Source organism: Rhinolophus hipposideros (genome assembly GCF_964194185.1).
Source record: "Rhinolophus hipposideros genome assembly, chromosome: 13".
Lineage (NCBI taxonomy): Eukaryota > Metazoa > Chordata > Mammalia > Chiroptera > Rhinolophidae > Rhinolophus > Rhinolophus hipposideros.
Window position 1 is genome coordinate 38,625,544 of NC_138059.1, and position 21,127 is coordinate 38,646,670.

A 21,127-nucleotide genomic window follows, 5' to 3' on the forward strand; every position below is an offset into this window, starting at 1 on the left:
ACTCAGAGAGCTCAGCAGCAGCTCAGCTCAAGGTGCCATGTTCAATCTTCAGTTGCAGGGGGTGCTGCCCACCATCCCTTGTGGGACTCGAGGAATCGAACTGGCAACCTTGTGGTTGAGAACCCACTGGCCCATGTGGGAATCGAACCGGCAGCCTTCGGAGTTAGGAGCATGGAGCTCCAACCGCCTGAGCCACAGGGCCGGCCCCAAACCATCTTTTAAGTTTAATTAAAACCATTTGCTCTAAAATTATGCTGATAGAGATCTATTTTGCGCTTGAATAAAAAAGAGTCCTTTCCTAATCCTGTAAACTATAAAGCCTTATTATTTATCAAGTACTCATGTTTCGTTATTTTAACATTGCTGAAATTAGGAAATGTCTAACCATCAGTGATAACATTTCAGCTTAATTGGCTGCATTTTTTTCTTTCTTGGGTACATAAAATAATAGTGCATCTTACAATTGATAGCATCTTAGATTTGATGAAACATAGTAATTAAAAATATAGTTAATGGCACTTTCCCTATTTTAGCAGTAACATTTATATTTGAACTATACAGAGAAAAACTCAGAAGAAAATAAAAATTTCTGGAAATTTTAACATCCAGAAATAATCAGTGTTAATGTTGCGGCACGTGTTTTTCTAGTCTTCTAAAAATCTTTATAGAAGTCTAATTTACAGTGTACAGTTCAATGTGTATACTTTGGTGAGTTTTGACAGAGTTGTAACACACTGCTATCTGATACAGGTTATTCCTATCACTCCCAAAAGTTCTGCATGTCCCTTTGCTTTCTAGTCTTTTAAAAAATATATACATATATACTATTTTGGGTCTTTCCTTTCTAAAATTGAAGAGATGCTGAAATGTTTTATAGCCATTTTTTAAGTTGAAGCTGTTTTGTTTTTTTTTTGTTTTTTTGATTGGGGAGCAATGTGTACTTTCAGGATTTTTTCCAATTCAAGTTGTTGTCCTTTCAATCTTAGTTGTGGAGGGCGCAGCTCAGCTCCAGGTCCAGTTGCCCCTGCCCAGTTGCAGGGGATGCAGCCCAGCATCCCTTGCAGGAGTCGATGAGTTGAACTGGCAATCTTGTGGTTGAGAGCCCACTGGCCCTTCGGCATTAGGAGCATGGAGCTCCAACCGCCTGAGCCACCGGGCTGGCCCCAACTTTTTTTTTTTTTTTTTTTAGAGAAGTTTTAGATTCCTAGTAAAACTGAGGGGAAAGTAGAGATTTCCCATATGCCCTCTGCCCTCTCAGGTGCATATCCTCCCTTAATATCAACATCCCTCACCAGAATGTTATATTTGTTACAACTGATGAACTTACATTTATACACATAATCACCCAAAGTCCATGGTTTACATTAGGGTTCACTCTTGGAGTTATACATCTCCTGGGTTTGGACAAATATATAATGACATTTAGCCATCATAACGGTATCATACAGAGTATTTTCATTGCCCTAAAAATCCTCTACTCCACCTATTCATTCTGTCTCCAATTCCTGGCAACCCATGATCTCACTGTTTTCGTAGTTTTGCCTTTTCCAGGATATTTGTATGTACAGTATGTGTACCCTTTTCATATTGACTTCTTTTCTCTTAGTAATAGGCATTTAAGGTTCCTCCATGTCTTTCATGGCTTGACAGCTCATATCTTTTTAGCACTGAATACTATTTCATCATCTGGATGGACCACGGTTTATCCATTCACCTACTGAAGGACATCATGGTTGCTTCCAAGTTTTGGCATTTATGAATAAAGCTGCCATAAACACTCGTGCAGGTTTTGTGTGGACATAAGTTTTCAACCTCTTGTTGAAGGGAGTTATTGTATGGTAAGAGCATGTTTAATTTTGTAAGAAATCCCCAAACTGTCTTCCATAGTGACTGTAACATTTTGCATTCCTACCAGCATGAATGAGAGTTCCTGTTGCTCCACATCCTCACCCATTTTGGCCATTCTAATAGGTGTGTAGTGCTGTCTCATTGTTGTTTTAATTTGTATTTTCTTGATGATATACCATGTTTCCCCGAAAATAAGACCTAATCGGAAAATAAGCCCTAGCATGATTTTTCAGGATGACATCCACTGAAAATAAGCCCTAATGTGTCTTTTGGAGCAAAAATTGATATATGACCTCATCTTATTTTTGGGGAAACACGGTATAAAGTGGAACATCTTTTTATATGCTTATTTGCCATCTGTATATCTTCTTGGTGAGATGTCATGGTCTTTGGCTCACTTTTCAATTGGGTTGTTTTCATATTGTTGAGTTCTAAAGAGTTTTTTGTATATTTTGGATAGCAGTCCTTTTATGATGAATATTTTGCAAATATTTTCTCTGAGAGTGTCGCTTGTCTTCTCATTCTTTTGACATTGCCTTTTTGCAGATCAGAAGTTTTTAATTTCAATGAACTCTAGCTTATCAGTTATTATTATTTTTTTAATGGATATTGCCTTTGGTGTTGTAGCTGTAAAGTCATCATCATACCCAAGGTCTTCTAGGTTTTCTCCTATGCTATCTGCCAGGAGATTTAGTTTTGTGTTTTACATTTAGGTCTGTGATCCATTTTGAGTTAATTTTTGTGAATGTTGTAAAGTCTGTCCAGATACATTTTTTTTTTCAAGTGGATGTCGTTGTTTCAGCACAGTTTATTGAAAAGACTGTCTTTGCTCCATTGTATTGTTTTTGCTCCTTTATCAAAGATCAATTGACTATTTTTATGTGGATCTGTTTCTGGGCCCTCTATTCTGTTCTATTGATCTATTTGTCTATTATTTCACCAATACCACACTGCCTTTATTACTGCAGTTTTATAGTAAGTCTTGAAGTCAGTCCTAACTTTGTTCTTTTTTCATATTGTGTTGGCTAATCTGGGTTATTTGCCTCTTTATATAAACTTTAGAATCAGTTTGTTGACATCCACAAAGTAACTTGCTAGGATTTTGTTTGGGATTGCATTGAATCAATAGATTAAGTTGAGAAGAACTGACATCTTGACAATATTGAGTCTTCCTATCCATGAACATAGACTGTATCTCTCCATTTATGTAGCTGTTTTTTGATTTCTTTCAGCATAGTTTTACAGTTTTCCTCACATAGATCTTGGACGTATTTTGTTAGATTTATACCTAAGTATTTTTTTATTTTTGGTGCTAATGTAAATTGTATTGTGTTTTTAATATTAAGTCCCACTTGTTCAATGCTGGTATAGAGGAAAGTGATTGACTTTTGTATACTGACCTTGTATCCTGCAACCTTGCTATAATTACTTTTTATAGCCATTTTTTATTTGATATATCAAAAACATTCCTCTTGTCATTAAACATTCTTTTAAAAGGTGATTTTCCCTCCATTCATGGCTGTAGAATCATTCATATAACAAATACTGAATGCTTCTTTGTATTTGGTACTGGCAATATAATGATAAGTGTAATATAAGACTTCATGCCTTATCTAGGAGTTTGCAGCTTAAGTGAACTAGTAGGAGATTTCACTGCACTGTGAAAAGTACTTGGATAGTGCACACATAGGAAAGGCCTTTAAGTCTTTGAGAAGAGATGAAGAGGGTTCATGGTTAAGACTCCTAAAGGATAAGTTGGAATTAATCAGGCAAAGGAAAATGGGAAAGGGCATTCCCAACACTGTATAGGGGAAAGTTTGTTCAAAGGTCCAGAGGAAAAGAGAACATGGCTTGCTTGGGAAACTGCAGTACTAACTCACAGTTTTAGTGGTATATGGAGAGAGTGTATTCTATTGTGTGGGTGTAACATGATTTATTTATCTAGTACCATGTTATGGACATTTAAATCCCCCCATTATATGTGATGCTAGCATGATTATCCTTATACATAATTCTTTGAGTATATCTTTGATAATTCCTTAGAGTAAATTCCCAGAAGTGGAATTTGTGGGATAAACAAGTGATTTTGGTAGCCATGTATGAGATGTGATCAAACAATATGGTGAATGTTTAAATAAAAAATATTTATTATGGTAAAAAACACATTGCCATTGATCCCTCTCAATATACTCCCCTCACTTCAAACACACTTATCTCATTGTACTTGTCACTTTCTGAAGCAGTTTTGGAAATCCTCTTTTGTGAGTGTCTTTAGTTGCACTGTCATGGCTGCCTTGTCCTGAATCACTCTGACTTTGGGGAAGAGCTAGAAGTCTCATGCTGCCAGATTCGGTGAATAACGTGGATGAGGACATACCATAATGTTTTTATTTGACGGAAATTGCTGTATACCATAAGTGATGTGTCACACGGAGTGTTGTCATGATGGAGAATGATTTACAACACACTTTAAAACACACCTTCTCTCAGCCGTAGTTCACAACCGACTGACTACAGTGAACAAGTTGAAACTTGTCATACACTATTGTTGTTGCACAACAGCCTAGCCAAATGTCCCTTCATGTCTTTCCTTAAGGAAAGAAGAGTTTGTGAAATTGTGCTTTTCTGGGATTCTGTTCCATCCTTTGTTTATACCTTATGTCTCTGTCTGGTCCCCAAAAGATGGTTTGCAGCCAAAGACGGGTAAGATATCTCACGGGAGATACAACCTAAGCCAGGCGGAACTGAGTGGGGACCCCAAATGAGTTGCCTTGGACAGGTATGGGAAGGGGCCTTGCCTCCCCTTCCCCCTGCTTGGGAAAGTCTATTGCCGGCTCTGGCTTTCCCCTTGCACCTGGTTCCACTTCTCTCAACAGAGTTTTATGATGTGAAAGACTTGAACCTGAAAAGGTACATACTTTAGGTAAAATCATCCTGGGACCTTGTGCTTCCGCTGTTAACAGACAAAGGGTAATTGGAATAAACATTTTTCTGTTAGGAAGTCTGAGCCTCACAGACCGTGTAAGAAACAATGTTGCTTTCTTGTAGTTGTAGACCTCTCAATAAAAACCTTCAGCCAGCTTTATTCTGGGCTCCAGCCCTCTGAGACTGAGAGACCCCTGGCCTTCGGAGAGATTTAACTGCATTAAGTCTTTGGTTGTTTCTTGCTTAAAAACTTAACCCAAACCGCCCCTTCTCGCCTCCTCACTGCCCTTGTTGCGCGTGGCGCGACACACTATTACTAAGGTTTGATGCACAGCTTCCCATATTGAAGATTCCGTTGGATGGTACTCGGCAGCAGCATTCACCATATTTTGGGATTACAATGGAAAGTCTGTGTCATGTGTCACTTCTGATATGGCAATTTTTGTCAAATAAAAGCATTACGGTGTGTCCTCATCCACCTTATTCACCGGATCTGGCATGGTGTGACTTGGCTCTTCCCCAAAGTCAAAATTACCATGAAAGGTAAAAGTTTTGGATTGATTCAGGATATCGAGGTAGCCACGAGGGGGTAACTGAAGACACTCACGAAGGAGGACTTCCAGAACTGCTTCAGAAAGTTGCAAGAATGATGCGATAAGTATGTTCGAAGCGAGGGGGAATATTTTGGGGGGAGGCTAATGGCAATGTGTCTTTTACTATAATAATTTTTTTTTTAATTTAAACATTCACCGTATTGTTTGATCATACCTGGTATATCTTGGTGGTGGCTTATCTTGTATAGTGTTTTGTGAAGTAGCTTTGAATTGGAGTGGTGCTACTGTCCGTTTTAGAAGCATGATCTATATAATGTCATCTTCCATCTGTCTTCCCCTGTCCCCTGGAGTGAACAATACTGAGCAAAAGTTAGGAAAACTGGATCTAGTCTCTTGAAAAAAATTCCACTGTGTTGAAAGGAAATAGGGTAGTAAAAATAAATTGAATTATAATTTTGTCTTTTGAATCGCCAGGATTTCATCCATTCATTCAAACGTATTTGTTACTAATTGTAATGTGTCTGGCATAGTGGTTGATGCTGTTTATAGGATGGTGAAGAAAACAAGCATGATTGCTCCCCTCATGCAGTTTATGGTTTAGTGGAATAGCAAAAAGCAACATGCTTGATATATGTATGTGAATAATTATGTTTCCTTTGACTTTGAAACTACTGTCTAAATTTCATTAAAGACTATATCATCATGTCTAATCTATAATATTACCAAAATTGATATAATGTATGCTCAAGTTTGCACCATTCAATTTAAATCTTAATTTCTATTCAAAAACCCTTTGTGATGGAAAGTAAAATCTTACTGTTGAATTTTTTTTAAAGCTTTTTACAAGCTTATTGTCTTATATTTTTAAAGACATCATAGGTGAAGTGATGAGCTATTTTTGTAGAGGTGATTCTGATCAGACTTATGGATGATTTCTGTCTTCAGTATTTTTCAGGTTACTACTGCTGAATATGAGGCGATCTGCAGCACCAAGTCAGTTGCAGGGGCAATCCTTTAAAAAACCAAAATTTATACCACCAGCAAGAAGTAATTCAAGTCTGAATGAAGAGATTACAAAGCTGAATCCTGATACAAAATTATTTGAGGTAAAAAAAAAAGTAATGGAAGTATAATATAGAGAAGCATGTATTTATTTAAAAAATACTATTTAAAGACTTACGCAATACTTAACTGCCTATAAGAATTGTTAGCATTTCTGACAGTCTTCTAAAAACCTCAGAAATGATGAGTAAGTTTTTTTTTTTTTTTTAAAGGAATGAGATGTGGTTGGATACATAAAATAAACTTTTGGTACCCGTAAAAAATACATCTGTGAGGGAAGGGAAGATTCTTGTTAAAAAAAAAAAAAGTTATCCTGATTAGTGTTCTTTTTAAAGGTACCACATAAATAAATGAAAACTTTAGACAAAGCAGTTAAAGTGAAACATGTAAATAATGATATATATCACTATTCTGGATGTTTCCTTTCATTTTACTTATAAAAAGTAATGCGTGAAGCGGTCTTAAAATATGTTCTTTACTGCTACCATGTTTCCCCGAAAATAAGACCTAGCTGGATCATCAGCTCTAATGCTGTTCCAGGAAACACGGTAAGAGAAGGGATTGTTTTGGTCTTAGGTATATAAAAGGTATATAAAGGTATATAGAAAGTATATAAAATGGGCAATCCACACTTCCGCTCCTCCACAGTTCTCTGATCCATTTATGTTATGGAGATTAAAGTCTATTAATAGTTTTTCTCTTTTTTGTGGTAAAATATATATAACAAAATTTGCCATTTTACCATTTTCAAATGTGTAAGTGTTACCAGAGGGTGGAGGGTGGGCCCTTCTTGGCATGATGCCTGGGCTTGGTTCCCACACTGAGGTCAAACCTTGTTGTGACTAGGCTTGGTTCCTACACCAGGGGTCAAACCCGGGCCTCGTGGAGGAAAACTGGCAATCTTAGCCTTTCAGGCTTGGCTCTCACATGGGGGGTCAAACCCGTTGGAGTCTGGGCTAGTTTCCCACACTGGGGGTCGAACCCAGGCCTACTGAAGGAGAACCGAGAATCCTGGCTACTACGTTGCCGGAGGGTGGGCTATCCTAGTGTGATGTCCAGGTTCTTGGCATCTCGAGCAAAGAATTGAACGAAACACGGGTAAAGTGATGAAAGAGCATTTTATTAGAAGAGACTGTACACTTCAAAGAGTTAGGAGCAGGCCCGAGCTCAAAGGAAAACATCTGAGGGCTCCCGGCCCATGAGAGTTTGGTGGTTTTATTGTTTCTTTTCAGGATGGGCTGTTCCCCTCCAGGCGTTGGACCACCTGATTTACATCTGTGATTGACAAAGGGCTATTACCTCATCTTTTTAGATTGCACATGTTCCTTCCCAGAAATCAGTCCGTTATAATGATATTAATGAACTACCGGGCATATGTATGATACTATAATGATGGTATAATGAGGTTGAGGTGAGATGGAGGTCGTTGTAACCTCTTGCCTCTTTTCGCAGGTGTGAGCAACTGTTTTAATCTAGTTAGACCTTCACAGTGATTAATGGTTAGGGCAGATACCGGAAGAATTTGGGAGGTCTCCAGGCAGTGCTCCCCATAGGTTATGTGGGACGTGCAGGAATGCAGAGACGTAATGCCTGTCTCTAACTGCCTGCCTTATTTCCCCTGAGAGACATGATCCCCATAAATCTCTGTGGGAAGTTGAGGATCGGGATGTCTCTCTTCTGTATCTGCTTCATGCTGGGAAGGGGTGTAGGGTTGTCCCTACCTATTGGGGATTCATGGAACTCTGACCCTATCTGATCTTAAATAGAAAGGAGGGGGTCTCATATCTACCTTGGTTGGGGTGCACTAGAAGCCTCACTGGGACGTTATTCATATCCCAATGGCCCCCAGATGAGGAGAGACAGATTTCAGTTAAAAAATTAAAAGTGCTGGCCCCAGGAACAGGACTCAGAGTTCATTTATCTTAATTCCAGGTGGCCTTTGTTCACCCAGGGGTTAGATCTGTAATGGCCTGGGAAATGTTAAAGTCCATTTAGCTTTATTTCACCTAGGGGTTAGGTCTGGAATGGCCTGGAGGAGTGTTGGGCTACAATGATTACAGTTAAAACGATTAAGTCACACGCTTTTAAGTAGTTATTTGAAGCAGGGGTGAGAGACCTTCTGTGATTTAGGCTAGGAGCAATCTTTAGTTTAAGATTAAGAAACTGATTTGAAAAGCGATTAAGACCAGGGGCTAGGGAGCTAAGAAACTAGGGAAAAGGAGACTTAATATTTCTATAGGGAGGAGGCTTGAAATTTCTATAGTTGAGGGGCCTCTCACATATCATAAGTAAGTGGCATTCATTATGTTCACACTCTTGTACACCAATCACCGCTATCTGTTTTCAAAAGTTTTTCATTATCCCAAACAGAAGCTCTATAACCATTAAATAATAACTCCGTATTCTCCCCTATACCCATCCCCTAGAAATCACTATTTTACTTTGGGCCTCTATAAATTTGACTACCTCATATAAGTGGAATCATAAAATATTTGCCCTTTTGAGTCTGGCTTATTTTATTTAGCATAATGTTTTCAAGGTTCATCCATGTTGTAACATTTATCAGAACTTAGTTGTTTTATAGGTTGAATAATATTCAATTGTGTGTATATATCATATTTTGTTTATCCATTCATTTATTTATGTAACTTGATGAAATTTGGGTTGTTTCCACTTTTTTTGCCTATAGTGAATAACGCTGCTATGAACATTGGTGCACAAGTTTCTGTTTGGGCCCTTGTTTTCAGTTCTCTTAGGTATATACCTAGGAGTGGAATTGCTGTGTCATGTGGTAATGTTATGCGATGTTTAGTTTTTTGAGGAGCTACCAAACTGTTTTCCACAGCTGCCGCACTATTTTACATTCCCACAGCAATGTCTGAGTGTTCCAGTTTCTCTGCATCCTCAGCAACAGTTGTTATTTTCTGTGTTGTTTTTTTTTAATTTTGATTATAGCAGTCCTAGTTGGTGTGAAGTGCGATTTCATTGCGGTTTTCATTTGCATTTCCCTAATGACTAGTGATGCTGAGCATCTTTTCATGTGCTTCTTGGTTGTCTGTATGTCTTTGGAGAAATATCTATTCAAGTCCTTTCAGGTTCTTAATTGGTTGTTTGTCTTATTGTTGTTGAAAACATCTACTAATTTTTGACTCTGCCTTTTTTGGTCTGCATGTGTTTTACCCTACAATTTTTAGAATTCTGGCTGCAACATAAGGAGAAAACATACTTTTACATTTTAAATAGTTTTTTTGTTTTTTTTTAAAGCAGCTTTATTTAAATACGATCCACTTACCATACAATCCACCTACTGCAATTGAGTGGTCTTTAGTATATTCACAGAGTTGTGCAATGAACACCAAAATCAATTTTAGAACATTTTTATTACTCCAAAAAAAAGTATGCACAGCAGCATTCATTCCTGATTTTTCTCCAAATCTCTCAGCCCTATATATAATACCAAAATCACAAGCACGAACACCAAAAAATTAGATAAATTGGATTTTATGAAAATTAAAAGCTCAAAACCCCAAGTGAGATACTGCTTCATCCACTACTATGGCTATAATCAAAAAGATAATAAATTGGCAAGAATATGGAGGATTGAAACCCTCAAACACTGATGGTTTCTGTTTCTATAGATTTGCCTATTACCGATATTTCATGTGACCTTTTGTGACTGGCTTTTTTCAGTTAGCATAATGTTTTCAAGGCTCATCCATGTTGTAGCATGTATCAGTAATTCATTCCTTTTTTTTAATTTATTGGGGTGACATTTGTTAGTAAAATTACATAGATTTCAGGTGTACAATTCTGTATTACATCATCTATAAATCCCATTGTGTGTTCACCACCCAGAATCAGTTTTCCTTCCATCACCATATATTTGATCCCCCTTACCCTCATCTTCCACCCCCCACTTACCCTCTGGTAACCACTAAACTATTGTCTGTGTCTATGAGTTTTTGTTTTTCATTTGCTTGTCTTCTTTTGTTGTTTTTGGTTTCTATACCACATATCAGTGAATTCATTCCTTTTTATTACCAAATTTATTAGTTTTCTATTGCTACTGTAACAGAGTACCACACATTTAGTGGCTTAAAATAGCACAAATATATTATCTTACAGTTCTGTAGGTCAAAAGTTCAACACAGGTCTTGCTGAGCTGAGATTCAAGGTATTGGCAGTGTTGCATTCATTTCTGGTGGTTTTTGTAAATAATGTTTTCTTTGCTTTTCCTATGTTCTCTAGGCCAGGTGCATTCCTTAGCTCATGGCCCACTTCTTCCAAATCAGCAATGGCAGTTTAGAAACTGGAACTCATTTGATTAGATTGGGCCTACCTGGATACTCCAGGACAATCTCTTTATCTTCAGATCCTTAATCTCAATTACATTTGCAAAGTCCCTTTTGCCGTGTTAGATTACATATTCATAGGTTCTGAGGATTAGGATGTGGACACTGTTGGGAGGCATTATTCTGCCTACCACACTGAATAATATCCCATTGTATTAATATTACATTTTATTTATCCATTCATCACTTGATGGGTATTTGCGTTGTTCCCACTTTTTAATTTATGAGGTATTATGAATAATGCTCATGAATATTTGTTTACAAATTTTTATGTGGACTTGTTTTGTTTCTCTTGGGTGCATTCCTAGGAGTGGATTGCTGGATCATATGATAATTCTATGTTTAAACTTTTAATAAACTTCCAGGCTCTTTCCCAAGGTGGCTGCATCATTTTTATTCCTACCATCAGTGTATGAGGGGTTCAAACTTCCATATTATTGCCAATTTATCTCTTTTATTACAGTAGGTAAAGTAGTATCTCATTTGGGGTTTTGAGTTATTAATTTTGATGACGTCCAATTATCTAACTTTTTTGGTGTTTGTACTTGTGATTTTGGTGATATATTTAAGATGGTCATGAAGATTTACTCCCGTATTTTCTTCCAAGAGTTTTATAGTTTTAGTTCTTACATTTCAGCCTATGATCTATCTTGAGTTAGTTTTCGTGTATGGTGTGAGGTAGGAGTCCAGTTTCATTATTTTGCATGTGGGTATCTACTTGTTTCAAAACCCTTTGTTTAAAGACTATTCTTTCCTCATTAAATCATCTTGACACCCTTGTCTTAAGGTTTATTTTTTGATGTCGTTTCTAAGGACTAATTCCAAGCCCAAAACACTGACTTATATTTTTCTTTATGTCAGGAAACTAAGTTGTTACTTTATTTATTTATTTATTTATTTTATTATTTTTTTGATTTAAAAATTTTTTCAGTTACAGTTAACATACAATGTATTAGTTTCAGGTGGACACCAAGTTGCCTCCATATCTTGGTGTTGTAAATAATGCTGCAATGAACATAGGGATGTAAATGTCCTTTTGAAGTACTGTTTTGGGTTTCTTTGGATAAATACCCAGAAGTGGGATTACTGGGCCCTTCTCTTGTCTCTTGTAAAGTTTATTTTGTCCAGATTAAGTATTGCTACCCCAGCTTTTTATTTTCATTTGCATTTGCATGAAATACCTTTTTCCATCTCTTTACTTTCAGTCTGTGTGTCTCTTTATATCTGAAACAAGTCTCTTGTAGACAGCATATGTAAGGATCTTGTTTTTTTATCCATTCAGCCACCCTATGCCTTTTGATTGGAGCATTTAATCCATTATCATGTAAAATAATTGTTGATAGATACGTAGCTATTGACATTTTATTATTCATATTTTTGATGTTTCTTTGTTTCTTCTTCTTAAAGAAGTTCTTTAAAATTTTTTGTAATACTGGTTTGGTGGTGATGAACTACTTTAGCTTTTTCTTGCCTGGGAAACTCTTTATCTGTCCTTTGGTTCTAAATGATAGTTTTGCTGGGTAGAGTCATCTTGGTTGTAGGTCTGCTTTTCATCACTTTGAATATTTTGTGCAAATTCCTTCTGGCCTACAAAGTTTCTGTTGAGAAATCAGTGTACAGTCTTATGGGAGCTCCCTTGTAGGTAACTAACTGCTTTTCTCTTGCTGCTTTTAAGGTTCTCTCTTTGTCTTTAACCTTTGGTGTTTTAATTATGATGTGTCTTGGTGTGGGCCTTTTTGGATTCATCTTGTTTGGGACTCTCTGTACTTCCTGATTTGTATGTCTGTTTCCTTTGCCAGGATAGGGAAGTTTTCCTTCGTTATTTTTTCAAATAGGTTTTCAATTCCTTGCTCTCTTCTTCTTCTGGTATCCCTATGTGGTATGCTTGATATTGTCCTAGAGACCCCTTAAACTATCCTCATTTTTTTGTATTCTTTTTTTTTTGTCTGTTCTGAGTAGGTGTTTTCTGCTACCTTATCTTCCAAATTGCTGATTTGAACCTCTGCTTCATCTAATCTACTGTTGATTTTCTCTTATGTATTCTTCATTTAAGTAATTGTATCTTTCATTTCTGATTGGTTCTTTTTCATGTTTTCTGTCTCCATTTTTATGTTTCTTATCTCTGTTGAAGTTCTCCCTGAGATCATTGAGCATCCCAAGAACCAGTGTTTTGAACTCTGCATCTGGTAGATTGCTTGTACCATTTTGTTTGGTTATTTTTCTAGAGCTTTGTTCTGTTCTTTCATCTGGACATGTTTTTGTCTCCCCATCTGGCTGCCTCCCTGTTTGTTTCTATATGTTAGGCAGAGCTCTTATGTCTTAATAGAGTGGTCTTATGTAGTAGGTGTCCTGGGGGCCCAAATGGCATGGCCTCCCTGGTCACCTGAGCCAGGTGCTCCAAGTGAGTCCCTTGTGTGGGTTGTGTGTGCCCTTCTGTTGTAGTTGAGCCTTGGTTGCTGTTTGTATGTCAGTGGGAGGGATTGATCTTCAGGCTGATTGGTTGTAAGGACTGCACAAAAGCTCCTACAGTGGAGGAGCTTTTGTGCAGGGGTGACCCTGTGGAGCAGGATTTGCTTTAGCAGGGCTCTGGTGTCTGCCCTTTGGGTGGTGTTCTGGTGTGGTCTGAAACTGAATACCAGGTGTGTTGGTTCTGAGGCCTCTTGGGAGGGGTGCTGTAGCAGACCAAGTCCAGCTGGTGCCTGTGCCCTGCCTGGAGCCACTTGGTATGACCTACAAAGTAATCTGCATATGATTGCCTTGTGCTGGGCTTGGAGGTTCCTGGGAGAGGCTAAGCTGTGAACAGATGCCAGCTGCTGTTATTGCTGGGCTCGTGGCTGCTCAGCAAGTTGTACAAGGCACGTTGAGGCCAGATGCTACATGTTTGGGGTTTGTGAACCTTTGAGAGATTTTACAAAATTCTGCAACATGAGCCAAGACAGTTTGTATGGGAAAGCCACTGGAAGTAGCTTGGTTGGGTGGATTGAAGTCTCAGAGAATCACCAGGGTGGGGCAAATAGTGTTAGCCAGGTTGATGGAGACTCAGATGTGGCAGCCACCTGTTTTTGCAGGTTGCAAGCGGAGTGGGCTCAACAAAGGAAGAATGGCACCTGCCAGCACTTCTGTCTGGGAGAAAGTTGCCCCTCTAGCCCTCACCCTATAGCCAGACAACTCAGTTACTCCCTGTATGTCTCTGGTGCTTTTGAGCTGCTGACCCAGCACTGGAGCTCAGAATGAGTGAATCCATCAGCGAGTAAGCCCATTCATGGGCCCTTTAAGAAGAATGCCTGGGACTCCAGCCACCTTCCGTCTCACTAAGTGACAATCTCTGCTGGTTTTCATAGCCAGAAGTTATGGAGATCTTTTTTTGCGGCCCTGGAGCCGAGGGTTGGGGAGCCTGATGTGTGGCTCCTTAGCGGGACCTTGAAAACATCTTCCCGGTTTTTAACCAACATGTGGGTGTGGGACCTGCCTGTTCCACATCTCCTCCCCTCCTACCAGTCTACTTCTGTTCAGCTAGACTTGGTGATTCTCAGTGATGGTTTTCTGTAGTTTAGTTGTACTTTTCACCTGGTCGTGAGAGAAGGCAAGCTCAGTGTTTACCTACTCTGCCATCTTGACTGGAACTCTATTATTTTATTTTTTAAAACTAACGAAGTAGGCATTTAGGAAATTATATAGCTATTTTAAGCATGGCAAAGTGAGAAGCCTAACAGTATTAGTCCAAGTAGGCAACTCTCCTTCCCCCTTACTTTGTCTGTTACATTCTTAAATTTTTGTTCTTAAATTATTTTTCTTCTTAGATTGAATTAATTCATACTAAGAAAATATTATTTTGGTGAATTAAGGGTTTTTCTACTTAATTGGCCTGATAAGTACAAAATTTGGGGCCAACTGAGCATCAGAATAATTATACTGGTGGATGATAAACCTTTGATTAATATAGAAGTCTGAATCCATACTAAGTAAATAAAAGAGAAGAGTAACTTCTTGGAATGGAATGCTAAATCATAAAAATAGAAGTATTGATGATGTTAGATGGATGCCAAAAGTAGTGGATGAATGTTTGATCAGGAAGTAGGGTGTTTGAATAGCATCTCCTAACATTAAAAAATGATAAAGGGGCACATATTAACTTGGCAGGGAGATCTGACAGACACTACCTTAATCAAATGAATACCTTCAATAATGGGACAAATCCATATCATGTGCTTCTCAATGTGATGAACTGCGATATTTCTGTTCAAAATGCATAACCTGAAACTAATCATAAGGAAGTACCAGACAATCCAAATTATGGGACATTGTACAAAATAGTTGGCCTGTATTCTTCACAAATGTTAAAGTCATAAAATATGAATAAAGATTGAGGAGCTATTCTAGATTAAAGGAAACTAAAGAAATATAATGACTAAGTATAATGTATGACCTGAGATTGAATCCTGGCTCAGGGAAAAAAGTATAAAAGACATTTTATTTATTTATTTTTTATTTTATTTTTTTTTTGCCTTTTTTTGTTGAGAGCCTGCTGGCCCATGTGGGAATCGAACCGGCAGCCTTCGGAGTTAGGAGCATGGAGCTCCAACCGCCTGAGCCACCGGGCCGGCCCATATAAAAGACATTTTAGGGATAAGGGACTATATTTGAATATGGACTGTGGATTAGATAATAGTATTATACGAATGTTAAATTCTTGATTTTGATAATTTTACTGTGATTATCGAATGGGGTGTCTTTGCTCTTTGGAAATACTGAAATATTTGGAGGGAAAGGAGCCAGTGCCTACAGCTTATTCTGAAATGTGTGCACACACACACAGACACACACACACACACACACACACACAGAAGGAGGGATGGGAAGTAAATGCAACAAAATGTAATCAAATGGTGAATCTGGGTAAAGGGTACATGGGACTTATTTTTGGAATGTTTCTGTAACTTGGACTGTATCTCAAAATGTTGCAAAAAATAAAATTTATGATCTCCATTGGTTTCTAACTGACTTACTTCAAAATCTTACCAGATGGATTTTTAATATCTCTGAATTTCTTATAGTGAATATTTATAGAGGTATGATAGCTGTGTCTGTTGTGAATTATTATTTTAAAATAATTCTAATATACTGTGGTAGGCAGAAAAATGGCCCTCTAAAAATGTCCACGTTCTAATCCTTGGAACCTGTGAATATGTTACTTCACATGGCAAAAGGAACTTTGACCAAGTGATTAATTTTAAGGACCTTGAGATGGGGAGGTTATCCTGGATTATCTGGGTGGGCTCAGTACAATCATAAATGTCCTTAAAAGCAGAAGAGAGAGACAAAAGAGAGGGTTAGAGAAAGATGTGATTATGGAAACAGTGTCAGAGAGATGCAACATAGCTGGAGTTGAAGTGGATAAAGGGGCCACAAGCCAAAGAAATGTGGGTGTTTTTAGAAGTTTGAAAAGACAAAGAAATGTATTCTCCTTTAGCGCTTTCAGAAAGAAATATAGCCCTGCTGATAACTTTGATTTTAGCCCAGTAAGAGTCAAGGTAGAGTTCTAACTTGCAGAATTATAAGACTGTAAATTTTCATTGTTTTAAGCCATTCAGTTTGTGGTAATTTGTTACAGCAGCAACAGAAAACTAATACTAAAACTAAAACTAAAGATAGAGGAACTAGTATATAAAGAACTCCCATGTACCCCATACCTAGTTCTAACAATTGTCAATTCATGACCAATCTTGCTTTTTTACCTCTCTCTCTCCCTAACTCTTTCCCATTCATTATTTTGATGCAAATCCCAGGAATATCTTGTCTTTTGTAAATATTTTTGTATTTGTCTGTGAAATATAAGGACTCTTTAAAAAAAGAACACAGTGACAGTACCATAAAAATTTAACAATATTTATAGTTTATCTTAATACTAATAAATTTAGCAAGAGAAAGAGCAAATGACAGAATAGCGTTATATTACTTGTTTAAAAGCTCTTTGATATGTTGTTTAAAGTACACTATAATTTAGCACAATTTTCATTCTGTTATGTCTTTTAGCTTTTATGACATAATTAAAACTAATTTTAAAAATAAAAATTGGATTTTAAATTTATTTAAAAATATCTCTTCCCTGTTTACATATAGAAAAACTGGTAGTTCATATTTTAAATTAAGCTTTATTTTTACCTCTCTAACTCTCTCCCTAGCTCCTTCCCATTCATTATTTTGATGCAAATCCCAAGAATATATTTTCTTTTGTAAAAATATGGACAATTAGATTGAATTTCTGCATAAAATACATATTTCATTCTCTTAGATCGCAGCAAATAAGACTGCTTTTGTCCAGTCACAAACTGATCCCAGAATATGCAGTTTAAATCTTCTACCTGCTGAAGAAAATGCTGGAGAAATTAATCACAGGGATAATTACATGGGAAAATATTGTTTTGAAGCATCTGCAATGACAGCATTAGACCTACATCATATAGGTAAGACTGTACATTTTATTGATAGGGTTTACAGTTGACCAGTTTTATTGCAGTATTACTTAAGTTGATTATAAGAATGAATATGTTATATTCAAAAGTTATTGATATATTACCACTAGATTGTTGACAATTCACATTTTTTGTTGTCATAATTTATCTTTAATGATTGTATTAATAACCTTGTAATTCAAATCTTGTGCTTTGTAATAGGTATATGTCTAAGACTTCATTATAAACTTATTGGTCAAATATGGTCTTTTCTCCAAGTACCAAAATGTGTGTAAAGATTTGAAAAAAAAGTTTCTAAAAACTATTACTGTGTTTCCCCAAAAATAAGACCTAGCCGGACAATCAGCTCTAATGTGTCTTTTGGAGCAAAAATTAATATAAGACCCGGTCTTATTTTACTATAATATAAGACCAGGTCTTATTTTACTATAATATAATATCGGGTATAATATAATATAAAATATATAATACCGGATCTTATATAATAAAATATAACTGGGTCTTAAATATTAATTTTTGCTCCAAAAGACGCATTAGAGCTGATTGTCTGGTTAGGTCTTATTTTTGGGTAAACAGTAATAGTACTAAAATTGGAGAGGTGAAATTGAAATGAGTAAAATTGTTAATTCAGTAGAGTCCATGGAGTAACTTCAAATCAATTAGCTTTGAATTATGGAGGTATATAATTGCAGGAAAACCAAGCATTTAATAAATGTTCCCTCCCCTCTTTGTTGAATTGAGTTAAAATAATGAGTTTATATCAGCAATAGAGCAGTAGTTTTTAGGTAATTAAAAAAATAATTAGGATTGTTCACAGATGTTTATTTGGCCTTGTGAAAGGCAACATTAAGACTACGTTTTTCCGGGCCGGCGGCTCAAGCGGTTGGAGCTGCATGATCCTAATGCTGAAGGCTGCCGGTTCGATTTCCACATGGGCCAGTGGGCTCTCAACCACAAGGTTGCTGGTTTGACTCATTGACTCTCACAAGGGATGGTGGGCTGCGCCCCCTGCAACTAACAGTGGCAACTGGACCTGGAGCTGGGCTGCGCCCTCCACAACTACGATTGAAAGGACAACTTGACTTGGAAAAAATCCTGGAAGTATATCATTCACCTTCCCCAATAAAATCTTAAAAAAAAAAAAAAAAGACTACATTTTTCCAAATTGCATTTTTTAAATTTTTTGGTTGAATAAACACATTCAGGGAGAGAGTCCCATCTGCTGATCTATAGAATAATAACTGCCATCCTTAAGAGATCAGTGCAAATCAACGAAGTGCCTTAAGTGCTTACCCTTTTGAACTTTGTGATGATTAATTAATTTTACCTATAATTGGTTCATTTCTGGTTGGGGCAGAAAGGAATTCTGTATTTTCCCAACTGGCCCGGATCCTTAGTATCATTTATGTTCCTTCTAACTTTTCAAAAGCTATAACTCGTGTCAGGACAAAGTTGGGAAGGACTTTTGGAGCTGGTATCAATTCAGTGATATCCCTAGAGATGGCTCTGCTCTGGGCATAGCAGTTTAGCTGCTGCTCTGTTTCACTGACTTGCTCTCTATTTCTTACTACCTTACTTCCCTTCCTCTTTTCTTCCTTCTGCCTTTGTTAGGTGAATAACCTATTTTCCCAGGCTTTCTTATCTCCTGTCAACCTTGTTTTTTTTTGTTTGTTTTTTTCCCCCTCTGTTGTGCCAGTAAATCTCTTCACCAGAGGATGCTATTTAGACTCTATAGCATAATATATTTCGTGTTACTGATTTGGGGCATTATTTGTGTTCTATAGTTTCTCATTCTCTTCCCTGTTAAATATAAGAAGAGAGTTAAGAGTTAAGATAAATTGAAGATGGAGTTAATTTATTCAACCCTTCATCCCTTAATCCTTCTCTGATTTAGTACATTCACTGGACTGGGAAACCTGTGCCGACCTCCTGATATCTTCCTGCCTCTCATTCAGAGAGAGAGGTTAACTGGGGAAAAGAGCATTGTAAGAAGCATCTTGCTTTTTATGGTGATTGCTGGAGAGAGATGTTGTATATTGAAAAGTATGGAGATGAAAGACGTATATTGTATACACTCACCTGTTGTTTTTTTTGTTATAGCGCAACTTCTATATTTCAAATGAACAAAAAATTAGTATCATTTACAGTATCTTAAGATAAACAACTGCCTTTCAATGGGAGCTTCCTTTTCAGTACTTTGAGGTCTACAAGACATAGCTAGAAAATTTATTATGGAAAATGAAGACTGCTTAAATTGAATGGGGGCAGGGGGAGGGCCTGTGGTTTTTCTTTTTGATTAATTGCTGTAACACTTTTTGATTAATTGCTGTCCTTCACGGGGCTGAGGGAGTTTCATGTTTTCTTTAGATATCATTAGGCGCCAAAGCTCTTGGAGGACAACTTTGATGCTATATGAATTCTGCCATTTTGCTAGCACTGATACAGCTCTTGTGTACACCACTCCATTAGAACTACTAACTCCATTCATATTAAGTTTTGTTACAAGTCTTACAAAGGGGGGTGCTTCTGGGTATTTAGGTCCACATTCTATTTTAAGGCTGTATATTTGATTTTCATAAATTGTTCTTGGAGGCCCAATTATCATCGCTGTCCATCTTGTAAGTATCATGCCTTCGTCATCTTCTAGATCCCAGCTAACTGTGCCATCTCCTACTCCTTCCTGGCCTTCTTCGAGTTCTTCCAAAAGTTCAAAATTGTGAGGGACTTTTACTCCCGAGCCCGGGGTGGCTGCCATCTTGCGTCGCTGTCGCTCCTACTCTCACCTTTTGATATTCTTTCAATCCTACCATGTTTCCCTGAAAATAAGACCTAGCCAGATAATTAATTATAATGCATCTTTTGGAGCAAAAATTAATATAAGATCTGGTCTGATTTTACTATAAGACCAGGTCTTATATAATATAATGTAATATAACATATCATAACAATATAATATAATATATATAAGTAATATAAACCGGGTCTTATATTAATTTTGGCTCCAAAAGATGCATTAGAGCTGATTGTCCAGCTAGGTCTTCTTTTCGGAGAAACAGGGTAGGTCTAATCCACCTTGAAGTGAGGTCCAAGCCTATATATCCGAGTTAAAATATATCCTCATTTTCCCAATCACCTTTTTATTTTGAAAAATTTCCTGTATATAGAGAAGTTAAGAGAATAATCCAATTATTATCCTAAATTCAATAGTTACTAATATTTTGCCTCGTTTTTTTTTGTTTGTTTTTAAATTGATTGGGGTGACAATTGTTCGTGAAATTACATAGATTTCAGGTGTACAGTTCTGTATTACATCATCTATAAATCCCATTCTGTGTTCACCACCCAGAGTCAGTTCTCCTTCCATCACCATATATTTGATCCCCCTTACCTTCATCTCCCACTCACCACCCATGTGTTTTCTGTTAAATGATATGAGTAAAAGTATGTAAGCAAGTGCTGGGATCTTTTGGACGTCACCCTATAATTGAGTATTATTACAATATTTCATGTCTGTAAATAACAGTAGGGGTGGACAGAATGTGCAAGGAATACTCCTACCAAATCAAGGTTTTGTACATTCAAATAGAGCCATCATAGGCCCTATTGGAGAACAGGCTTTTTGAACACGAAAGAACCTGTAACAACAAAAGAATATGTTGGTACCATATTTATATTATGATTAGCAGTTTAATTTCAATAAGTTAATCACTATCATTAAATTAATGTGATTTTTGAATTTTATTAGTTTTACTTATATTTAAATTATAAATGTTTGGTTTTTTTTATTGTGATAAAATGTCCATAATGTAAAATTCACCATTTTAACTTTTTTAAGTGTACAGTCTAGCGGCATTTAGCATGAGTACAGTGTCGTGTAACCATTATTACTATCTAGTTCCAGAACATTGTCATC

At 37.0% G+C, this 21,127-nt stretch overlaps 2 protein-coding genes across 2 annotated transcripts in view; one reads left to right on the forward strand and one right to left on the reverse strand.

Annotated features, from left to right (window-relative positions):
* Positions 1 to 6,298: 6,298 nt before the first annotated feature.
* The window catches only part of RAD54B (RAD54 homolog B), a gene marked incomplete at its 5' end in the record, with an annotated part of 127,312 nt that continues 112,483 nt past the window's right edge, over positions 6,299 to 21,127 (forward strand). Inside the window, 2 exons of the mRNA XM_081070751.1 lie at positions 6,299 to 6,433; positions 17,034 to 17,205. Coding sequence (XP_080926877.1) covers positions 6,299 to 6,433; positions 17,034 to 17,205 — 307 coding nt within the window. The remainder of the gene's footprint in view (positions 6,434 to 17,033; positions 17,206 to 21,127) is intronic.
* On the reverse strand, positions 19,511 to 19,969 carry LOC308506870 (ubiquitin-conjugating enzyme E2 variant 1-like; the record flags this gene model as incomplete). Its single annotated transcript, XM_081070871.1, has 1 exon — positions 19,511 to 19,969. The coding sequence occupies one exon, from the start codon at positions 19,967 to 19,969 to the stop codon at positions 19,511 to 19,513; it is 459 nt and encodes a 152-aa protein (XP_080926997.1).